At 44.5% G+C, this 11,040-nt stretch overlaps 1 protein-coding gene and 1 long non-coding RNA gene across 16 annotated transcripts in view; one reads left to right on the top strand and one right to left on the bottom strand.

The window, feature by feature from the left end:
- The window catches only part of RCOR3 (REST corepressor 3), a 193,394-nt gene extending 187,741 nt beyond the window's left edge, over positions 1–5,653 (bottom strand). For 4 of the 15 annotated variants that reach the window (XM_029593275.1, XM_029593271.1, XM_029593272.1 and 1 more), the window contains exons 1-2: positions 5,288–5,653; positions 5,117–5,173 (exon numbers count right to left, since the gene is read on the bottom strand). In XM_029593275.1, the coding sequence (XP_029449135.1) occupies positions 5,117–5,173; positions 5,288–5,414 (184 nt within the window). In that variant the 5' untranslated portion in view covers positions 5,415–5,653. The remainder of the gene's footprint in view (positions 1–5,116; positions 5,174–5,287) is intronic. The other 11 variants (XM_029593276.1, XM_029593273.1, XM_029593270.1 and 8 more) reach the window with 6 other exon arrangements.
- A 158-nt stretch (positions 5,654–5,811) lies between these two features.
- LOC115086860 lies at positions 5,812–6,967 on the top strand. Its single transcript, XR_003855351.1, has 2 exons — positions 5,812–6,137; positions 6,799–6,967. It is a non-coding gene; the product is annotated as an uncharacterized LOC115086860 (long non-coding RNA).
- Positions 6,968–11,040: the final 4,073 nt, after the last annotated feature.

An 11,040-nucleotide genomic window follows, 5' to 3' on the forward strand; every position in this document is an offset into this window, starting at 1 on the left:
TTTTTTTTAATGAAATTAATAATACTTGCTTGATCCTGTATCAACCCTGAGAGAGAAGAGGAGAAATCTCCAGGGAAAAGAAAAAACAAAGCTAGGGAACCAAAGGTTCAACTGTCTGAATCTGCTGGAGATAGAGAAATACTGAAGGGACGAAGGGTGGGCTCTGTCCTTATATAGGATACCCTTTCAGTTTTTCTCTGTCTCCATCTGCTGGACAGGAGGCTCAACCCACTGTCTGGACTGATCCGGGTACGTACAGGGAACAATCAATTCCTGAATGGCATTCATAGAGAGAAAACAAGAGGCTTTATGCAAGGAAATCAAAATGGGATTTTTCTTCAGTTCAGACATGGAATCCGCACCAGAACACCCAGCATCTTTAAAGGTCTGGGAAATCAGGGCCAGCAGTTCATCTCTATGAAAAAACTGCCACCATGGTCCAATACGGTTCCAGTCCCAAAACTTCCCCATCTTCCAGGGAATCAGGATCTGCCTCATCATCAGTGCCATCCGGGTTCCTGTCAGGATTACCTGCAATGAACAGAGGAGTGTTCCAGCACTTAAGCACAGGACTGGGAGAGGGAGGGGCCGCTGGCTGAGGGTCCGACCTAACATGAGTGGGTGAAGCTGAGGACTGCACCTGAAAGATTGCAAGCCTTGAAAAAGCTCCACCCAAAAAAAAAAAAAAAGACAGTCGGATCCAGGCCAATCCCAGATGGAACTGGCATGGGGCCCACTGAACTGCCATCTCCTGCAGAGGAACCACTCAAGGAAGTTCCAAGATTCAGCATACCTCCAGACAGATCCTTAACCAGACCATCAGGCTGGGTGGATCCAGGCTTAGCAAAGTCAGAGAAAGACATCTCTCCCTGAGCTTCTAAACACTGACACGTGAGAAGACCTGTCAGGCTGAGATGCCCAAATACAACAGGCAACACAGAAAGAAAAGCACTTAGGTTTCTCGTTCACTGGTTCCATCAGTGCACAGGCGACGGAGAATGTGCACCCAGCCAGCTCTCGCTGAAAGGGTTTCAAGTGCACCTAATTTATGCGCACAAAAATTAGGTGCCCCAAAAAAGGCACAGGCACAAACTGTGCGCCAAGGCCTGAGCACACCACCAACACTAAGTTGTGCATGCAAAAAAGGCACACCCAAAACTGAGCACACAACACGTGTGCACAGCCGACACACTGCACACACTGACGTCCAGTAGAGGGCAGTAAAGCACGCGAAAACACCACCGCGGCCAACCACGTGGCACGCAGGCAAGAGGCCTAACTGTAGGACCTAGCCCACCGGGCTCCTCAACCCACCAGACTGCCTAGTTCCTCTAACCCCCACAGGAACAGACTAACATCGGTACGGCATGCTAAGCATGGAGACCGGGGAAAGTCCTACAAACCCCTCTCTACATTGTCTTTACAATTTATTTTTTTTTTTTTAACTTAACCCGAGCTCGGGGGGGGGGGGGGGGTGGAAGAGGGTATGGGCAGTCACCACCGTGCTTGGCCTCCTGCACCTGCTGCCTTTAAGCTGTACAATCAGCTAAGTCCACCCAGCTACCAAACCAAGGCACACATCTGAGGGACCAGGGAAATCACCTTAGGAATTCTCAGCTGGGGGAGGGACCATCTGGTATCAGTGCAGAAGAGCAGGGCTTTTCCTTATTCAATTTTAAATTTTCCTTCCAAAATCTCAAGCCCCATAGGGAGATGCATGTCCACCATCTGCTGCAGATGGAGAATACTGGCAGGTTGGTGTCACTGCACGGTTATATATACTGTGACATCAGCTTGCTCTGTCTCCATCTGCTGGCAGGTGAGCATAAACCCACTGGTCCCGAGTCCATTTGTCTACACACTAGGAAACTCCAGATTTACGCATACAGATTTGAAGATATGCACTTTTTTTTGTGTGTTTCATGCGCATCAACTCATACTGGCATGCATGCGTATGCATTCGTATATGCACACATTATAAGATAGCCTGGCCGCGCAGACACATGCTCTCAATTTTAAGTGGGTGTGTACAAATCCTGCTTCTACTGCATGAGTGGGGGGATTTAAATAGGGACACACACCAGACACCATTGCCAGTTCAGGAATAGGTCTTCCAACCCCACCTAATTTAATACCCTTCCTTCGCCCCTGCTAGCCCTGAACCCTTAAAACCCCACGTGTCTGCTTAGAGTTTTTTTTGTTTTATCACTTACACATCATCCGTAGAAGTAAAGTTACAAAAGCAGGGGGACCCTGGATTGCATAAGTATTTATGCGCTTTCAGGTTAAAATCCCATAACACCCATGACCTGCCCCTTTTTTGGAAACTTTTCGTTTGTGAGCACAGCAGGGAGATATGCGCATATCTGATCAGTGCACACCAGCCCGACTTATTCACGCAGCCCCTGACTGATGCGCGTATCGGGCTTTAAAGAAGAGAGTTATGCGCTTAAAGTCCAAAATAAATGAACCAAATGCATAGCCCTATAGTTTAATTTATAATTAGCTGATTTAAAAAAAAAAAAAAAAAAAGTTGCTGCGCAGGTTATCAGACCGAGTTCTGCAAGTGTTTTACTACTAGTCAATTGACAGCAGAGTTTCAATGGGAATCAGACTTCTGTTGGTGGTATGGAAGATCATTATGTGCCTGGCAGGGTCTTGTAATATCAGGATACAAGAAAACAGTGGAGAGGAGAATCTGCTTCAGATATTCAAACTCCTGCAAGTGTTTGCAAAAACCCTAAGGAAAATACTGCTTGAGCCAAGGATACTGTTTGGTTAAGGATCAGCTGTCAGGATTTGTAATGTGTAATTTTTAACAATTTGTTAAGTTTATATGTATGAGAGCAAAAAAAAGAAGCCCATGACACAAAACACAACAAAAACAGAGTGACTGCACACTTCAAGAACAAATATATGTATGCCAGTAGCTTTCATTATTTACTGTGCTATCAGGACAGAACTCTGGATTATTCTTTGAACACTGTATGACCAGACGCTCCTTGCCTCTTAACAGATAATATCATATTAAACAGTTTATCTTAAAGCATAATATATATTACCAGGGATATAGTAATGAACAATGGTTTTTGTAACACTTATTCTACGAAGTCTAATACTGCTCATAAAAGCTGCTTAACTTAGTAATCAAATCTGTTTCTCTTGGCAGAGCTTTTTTTGAAAAGACCACCTAGTCTATTCTATTTCATTCTTGTTGCATAATCTTAGATCCCAGTTGATCTGTTCTCTCCTTCACATGTAGGGCACAGTTGTGCCCATCCAAAACCTTCTTAAAATTCTCTTTTAAGTTTTTGCCTCCACCTTCATCTCAAAGCTATTCCATGTTTTTACCATCCTCATCAAGTAGAAACTCTAATGCTATTCCTGAGTCTACCCTCTGAGCCTTATATTGCCACTGAAAAATGTTTGCTTCTTCTGCACTTATAGTTTGGATGTATTTTTAGTCTCTTTATATCTTCCCCCAGCCTCTCAAAGGCATATATGTTTAGGTCTTTAAGGCTTTTGGGACATGCCTATGAACCTTCATGTTCGGTTTTTAATTCTTTAACTTTTCCTCAGAATTTAACAGGGTTTATGTCAAGACAAAAACAGGCAAATAAAAAAATCTGTAAAAAAAAAAGTTACATTTTTCTGGGTAATTATCCAAGTTTATCTTGGTGGTCAGAAGCCAGGATAATAAAAATATTAAGCAGGTTCTCCCAGTCACCTACATTCTTCTTCCCACCCCCATCCTCTGCCTAGCATGTCCCTTTCTTTCCTCACATCCCTGAGTATGTCCCTCACCCCCTTTCCCCATTGGTGGCTCCAGGCTTCTCCTCTCTCCTTCAGCAGCATGCTTACTGAGGCTCCCATGCTCTGTAGCACTGCACTTTTGTTTTTGTGCAGGGCCAGGGAGCTTGCGGGGAAGTGCTTCTGGTGGGCATGGTCCACTTCAAATGCTGCTTTGGCGATGGGGGGGGAAGAGAAGGGCTTTAAACGCTGCAGGTGCTTTGGCCCACACTGGCTCCCAGCAGTTTCTGGAGGCCTTGAGAAACTGCATCTGCAGCTCTGGAGCTGCTCTTAAGATTAGGGTGAAAACTAACTTTAGAAAAAATCTGGGAATTTATAGGTGAAAATCAGTTTAACCTAAAAAGGAAGGTGCATATTCATACCCTGCATCACTCAGATATCCTTGTAAAGGTATGGCTTCTAGAACTGGATACAATACACCAGGTGAAATTTCATCAACATCCCATAGATGTGTCATTGCCTCCTTTTGCTATTGACTATATCTGTCCCAATGTATTCTCCCCCTAACATTGTTTTAGCTCTGGTCACTACTTTATCACAATTTTACTACTATGGAGGTCACCCTAAAGGATCTTTACTACTTAGTATATAATTTCACACACCCATCACATACTGCTCACAAGGATTCTTACACCTTTCCATGCAATTAATATGCTCCAACTTATTGGTAGTGAACACGTGATCAAAATGTGAAGCAGTAGGTAGTCTCGTTCACTGGTTCTAGTAGCAAGGCACCAACAGAATTATCATGGGTGAAAATGAAGTCTCTTGTCAGTTAACATATTACCCTAGCATAAGCTGTCTACCTATCACACCTCCCCCTTAAGAGTGACAAACACAATAGCTCTGCAGAGAGGCTATTGTTTGAATCAAAAAATGCTTCGAAATATCCAGCTTTTAAATATATGTTCAAGCAATCTACTAATATTTAATAGCTGTATGTGAACTATAGTCCAATCAAGCAAAATACTAAAGACTTTCAGAAAAAAAATTCAACTCCTTTTCTTGAGTGCATAAAAATCCATCTCCCACAGAAGTATAACATTACGTTTCCTCCAGTTCACAATTTTTCAGCTTTTTTCTCTTTATATTACAAATTCAAAATATTAAAACGAATTGTTATTTACTAGTTTAAAAAAAATACAAATGCAACGCAAAACATCATTTGGGGGGGAAAAAAAAAAAAAAGACATGTTATGGTGGAACAAGACATTTTCATGTTATTTACAAGTAGCCTGAAATTAGCCTTAATTGTTTCATGCTACCGAGGCTACCGCGCTGCAAATGTCAGGTAGAATATATTTACCAGGATCGTAATCCGGAATACGAGCTTGATAGTCCGCTCCCACTCTCATCCCAACATCTGAAATGCAAAGCACTCAGCATAACTACACTGTTATCTTTCCAACCGGCAAGATCATGCAAGACGTTTTAAAAAATGCAGCAATACAGCTTGTACAATAAAGTTCGAGGCTACCACCGTGCTCGTCGTCGCTGCCGCTCTCCTCCGAGTAGTGCCCGTTCGAGGCGGTCGAAGGACTTTTCGTACCGTTTGAGCGCCCTTTCCCCAGGAACTCCGATCCTTTTTCCATCATTCCCGGCATCGTTAACACCAAGTACGTGCAAAAAAAAAAAAATAAATAAAATAGAACAAAATAAAATAAAATGCTATCAAATAGACCTGCGGAAAGTTAACATGGAGTCGCCTATGAGCGAAAGCAGGGAACACCGTCCTACTCCGCACGGCCACTCCCCTTCACGTAGCTAGGATTCTCCGCACGCAGCGAGGCAGCACGGTAGGCAGAATGTATCCCTGCACCGCCCTCCCCCCCATTATTTCCCTTTAGTCGCCCCACCCCTGGCCACGCTCTCGGACGCCTTTAAAAATAGTAGTTCGGCGGATGTAGATCTGCTCAGAACAGCGGACGTCTTGTCAGCTCAGCCGGCTTTTCACGCCGGAAAGGCCCGGCGAACTTTTTGACCTGGTGGAAGGGTACGGCCTGCAAAGTGGCACCGGGCGGTGATGCGTTCCGGGCGCTGGGAGGGTGTCTTTTTCTTTATTTTTGGCCTTATTGAGGTTCGCGATGGAGGGAACGCTGGCGTCAGGGGATTATGGCGGCAGTAGTAGTACCACCATAGGCCGCGTTGACTGTTTTGTTTTTCCTGTTCCGCAGAGGACATGGAGAGTCTAGACGCAGTCGATAAATTGCATTTTTTTTTTGACTGCTTGGTTTTTCTCCCGTTTTCATGCGGCCCAGAGTAAAAAGAGACAAGGGAAACCCCGAATGTGCTTTTATGTGCACAGCTGGCTGCTTTGATGGCCTCAGGTAAGAGCGATGGATTCAGTGCCAGGTGTGGAGACGTCTGTCTGCCCTGGTCCCGTGCTGCTGATACATAAATAGGAACGCAGCTTCTCCACCCTAGAGCAGCTTGCAGACATGCCAAGAGGCCAGTTCATAAAGCCCCTTGGGCTCCCACCATTTTAGAACTAAAGCCCATTGAAGTATGTAGCGATGAATGAGAAAGAGGATGAGGTCCGAGAATAAAGGCTCCACCTATTGAGAGGCAAGTGAGGCGAGAAATGCTCCTGCGGCTGAACGCCTTTGTGCCCGTCATTAAAATACAATCGAAAGAGAGGCACTTGCTAATGAGCATAAATTGCCCCGCAGAGCTGTTCTTATTTTAATAGTACATGGGTGTGTGCTTTTCACTCCATGGGGAAAAGGAACACCCTTTCTTGGTTTACTACAGCTGATATATTTCTTATTCTGGAAACAGGACGGTGGTTTAAGGAGACTGGGTCAGTAGTTGGAGAGACGGTTTGTTTGCAAACAGCTGGTATGCGGCATGACTATACGGGGCACATATTCCACATTTTATTTCCTTACACCCAGCATACGTTGATGTAAAATGCATGCCTGTCATTTTACTACTTTGATGCGGACGAGTGCGTTATCACAGTTTGTACCCATTCTCTGTGCATCGCAGTGATCATGCTTGGCGACCTGCGTCACTCGCAGCTTTTCTTATTCCGGACGGCTGACGCTACAACCATAGCTGAAATGGGCTGGGTTGGGATCAAATGAATGAAATGGAGAAAAATCCGAAGAGGACGCAGGGAAGACAAACATAAAATAAAAATGTATGGAATATTCTGTCTCCTGCGTTTTCAATCTTTTTTTCTTATAGAAGCACACGGATATGTGTAACTGGCATATAAAGCTTTGTTTCAGCATCCCTACCTTTATAGGAATTGGTGTATACCTTTCTTTAGGTTTGTACATTTTTAATCTCTGTAGTGCAGTAATCCAAAGAGATAATAGTGAAGTCTCATATAAATACTGTTCAAAACTATAGTATCAGAGTACATCAATCCATTTAGCAAGCTTTGATGTTATATAAAATGGTTATCATTTTATCAAAGGGTAGCAGTTGGTGCAATAACCAGAATATTCTTTAAATTCACAAATTCCTAAAATTTTTGGCAGCTGCAGTCAGGAAAGGTGTTTTAAGGTTGCAGGAAGGAGAGTACCTGCTGCAGGCTGACCACAAAAAGGAGAGTTTGGCCGAAATGGAAGGGGGAAGAAATACTGGGAGTAGGGCAAAGAAAGTTACAAAGAAACAAAGCAAACAGCAAAATATACCAACACAAAATAAGGATGACAATTTTTTAAAAAGCTATGTAACCCTTTCCCAGGGGTTTTGTTGTTTCCCCTAGGGCTCTAAAAGTTGGTGTTACTTCCCTCACCCTCCTCTCTACAACTCATAGGCACTAGGGACTGAGCTCTTTCTGTTGGAGGAAAGGTGATGGAGTATTTCTCCTGATGTGTGTGTATTTCATACTGCAGTATTCTCCTTGGGGTCAAATAGGCTGCACGCAGACTGGGTCTTCAAATGACGTTTACTGATTATTTCCAAAATGTCAATCACTGCCCCAGAAACTTTTCACACATTAAACTGTACATCTGTAGTCTCTGCTGCTCTCTTCAGCTCATGGGAGGGAGCTTGCCACAGTTTCTTCATCCTGATACAATAGCCCAGAATGAAGGAGAATCCTGGGGACAACCCAAATCCACGAAAAGATCCTGAGTCCAAGGTTCTGTCTTTTGCCCACAGTCTGTGTCCTGATCTCTTTGGTGTGGAGATGCTGTTAGGAGTCGCCAGATCTTGATATTTCAGTCCCATTCTCTCTTTCCACTCTGTGTGTCTCCTCTGGAAGAGGAGACACACAGAGTCTTGAACAAAGACACACACAGCCTTGAACAAAGTTCTCTATCTTCTTTCTCCAAGTTGTGAAGAGGGCTGGGAAAAAACCTCCACACTAACAAAAGGGAAACATCCAAATTGCTCAGAATCCAAAAATCTCACACTGGGTAGTGCTATCACTGATCTTGCCTCTAGTGAGTATAGAGGGGTGGCTCACAGGTCTCCTGACCTGCTCTCTAGATTGGGGCTTGTCCCTCTCCAAAGCACAGGGTGTTCCCCAGAATGAGAAAACTAATCCAAAACCTAACCAAAATCTCCAAACATTTATCTCTTCAAAAATGAAGTAGACCTTTTCTGTATGCAAGAAAATTACCAAGTTGGGTTAGTGGGCCCTACTTAGCAGGGTAAAATGAAAAATAGTTCCTTACTCTTCAAGAGCCAACTCAAAATGACCAAGCTCTCTCTACCTTTAGCTCCGCCTAGGGATAACCAATCACAGCTTATTGGAAAGACTGAAAAGGGAATGGAAAAATCCTACTACACTGTTACTAGACCTGATGAAAGGGATCTAGGTCCACACTCTCCCCTCCCCACAAAAAATGTGTGAGAAGGAGGGACACTTGTTTGAATACAGTTTTTCTATTGTACATAATACATGAAACAGACAACGTGGTAGCTGTTACAATACCTGGTCTCACCACAAGGGGTTACCATCCTAAGTGGAACCTACATCCAGCATAGGCTGAAGGATCAGAACCTTACCTTGACACACATCATAATTACAATACAAGATATTGCACCTTCCTATACCACCTTCATCTTCATTCTCCTGGAGTGAAAATCCTCTGCTGCTTCTCCTTCACCTCTTCTGTGGGGAGAATCATTTACCAATTGATGTTCTTACCTATTCCCTAGGGGAAAACCATACCCAGTAGGTCATTACCCACACTCTTAAACTCTCACCATTCCACTGCAATGTACCCTGTTGGGGGGACTTAATTACCTTACACCTTCTCCTAAATACACTTTAACTCCATATTTCTTAGCATACAGACAGGTGAATCCAAAAACACTGGGTTATGCACCTCTACCAGCAGATGGAGATGGAGCAAAGCTGGTATCACAGTATATATACCCCTGCAGTGGCATCAGCCAGCCCGTATTCTCTGTCTCCAGCAGATGGTGGACATGCATCTCCCTATTGGGCTTTGCTTAAGTCTTAGAAGAAAAAAAGAAGAAATTTAATTCACACCGCTCTCCTGTAGTAATATCATATGGTCTCTCCCTCAATCGAGAATTCCTGAGGTGATATCCTTGGATCCCTCCCTCAGATGAGTGCTTTGGTCCATGAGCTGGTTTTCAGTTGGCATGAACTTAGCTGTTAAAAAAAAAAAAAAGCTGAAAGGCAGTGGGTGCAGGAATCCGAGCACAGTGGTGAAGGTATATGCCCTCTCCCCCCGCAGCTGACCAATTCTGTTTTCAGCTGGGACGGGCTGATCTCAGGTAAAGAATAAGAAAAAAAAAATTATAATTATAAATTATAATTATAACCCCTACAAAGCTTCCTGGAGCTTTGTAGGGGTTCCTCTGCATGCCAATCTGATGTTCATTCCCACCTCTGTGGGAGTATGGGGGATGTGGGCAGCCTGGCGGGTTGAGCGGCTTTTTGGCTAGGCCGGTCTTAGATTTTTTTCCTTTTTCACCATATGGTAGGCTGTGGCGGCGTTTCGCGGGCTTGTTTCTTGTACATTAGGCTGCCCTCTTCAGTTCCGTCAGATTGTGCAAGCGAGTCCAGCTGTGCGTTCAAGTGTGCGACTATTTGGGCACCTGGTTAGACATCCAGTTGGTTAGGGGCATCCATCTGTGTGCCCATTTACACATACTTATTGTGTGCTCAAGCGGTTCAGCCTCATGGGATCACAGTTTTTGGGTGCCCATCGAGGTACAGTTTTGAGTGTCTAAATTTTAGATTCCTAATTTTTGCAGTGTGGTTACAGCTGGACACACACTTTTCAGATGCTTATTTCAGCATATTGATAGACTGATGGTGCCTGTAGCTAAGAAACCTAAGTGCCTTACCCTCTTGCTGCTTGTCATATTTGGGCATCTCAGCCTGGCGTTCCCTCTAACTTGTGTCAGTGTTGCTTGGAGGCTGAAAGGGAATTGTCTTCATCTGATTTTATTAAGCCCGGTTCACCCTAGCCTGATGTGGGACTGGGAAAAGAGCTGCTAGAAGGGTCACCTAGCTTTGGAGCTCCCCTAACTGGCTCATCAGCAGGGGACGGTAGTGCAATGGGCTCAGGACAGGTGCCCCCTGGTTTTGGCATGGATCCTTCTGCCTTTTCCTGGGTAGCACTTTTTTCAAGGGCTAGTCTTTTCTTCAGGTGCAGTCCTCTGCCCCAACCACTGTTACCAGTTCTGGGTCACAGGCGGTGAAACCCCACACGCTTGGTGCTGCGGGTAAGCGTCGGGGTACGCCTAGATCAGCTGCTGGTCTTCCCGATAGGGACCCAGATGGCACAGATGATGATACCAATCCTCATTCCCCGGAGGATGGGAAAATTTGTCCAGGATTGGAGCCGTATAGAACTATGTTGCGGTTCTTTCATAAATATGAGTTACCGGCTTTGATTTCCCAGACATTGCAGATGCTGGGAGTACCTGAGGCTGGATCCAAACCTGGACCTCTCAATTCCAGATGCAGCCCTTGACTCCTGGAATCATATAACCAATTCCATAGCCAATAAACTCTGCCCAGTGTTACACAAAGAAATCCCCGTCCCTCAGAATAAAAAAAAACCCTGGTACTCCAACGAACTCCAAAGACTAAAACAAGACCTCAGATCAAAAGAACGCCTGTGGCGCCGCCATCCCTCCACCCAACACAAAGCAGTATATAAACTTTCACTGCACAACTACCGACTAGCCACCATCTCCGCCAAAAGGGACTTCCACGCAAAAAAAATTCACGACCTACAATTCAATGCCAACGCCCTCTTTTCCTACGTCAATAACCTCACTAAG

The sequence above is a fragment of the Rhinatrema bivittatum genome, chromosome 3, assembly GCF_901001135.1.
Source record: "Rhinatrema bivittatum chromosome 3, aRhiBiv1.1, whole genome shotgun sequence".
Lineage (NCBI taxonomy): Eukaryota > Metazoa > Chordata > Amphibia > Gymnophiona > Rhinatrematidae > Rhinatrema > Rhinatrema bivittatum.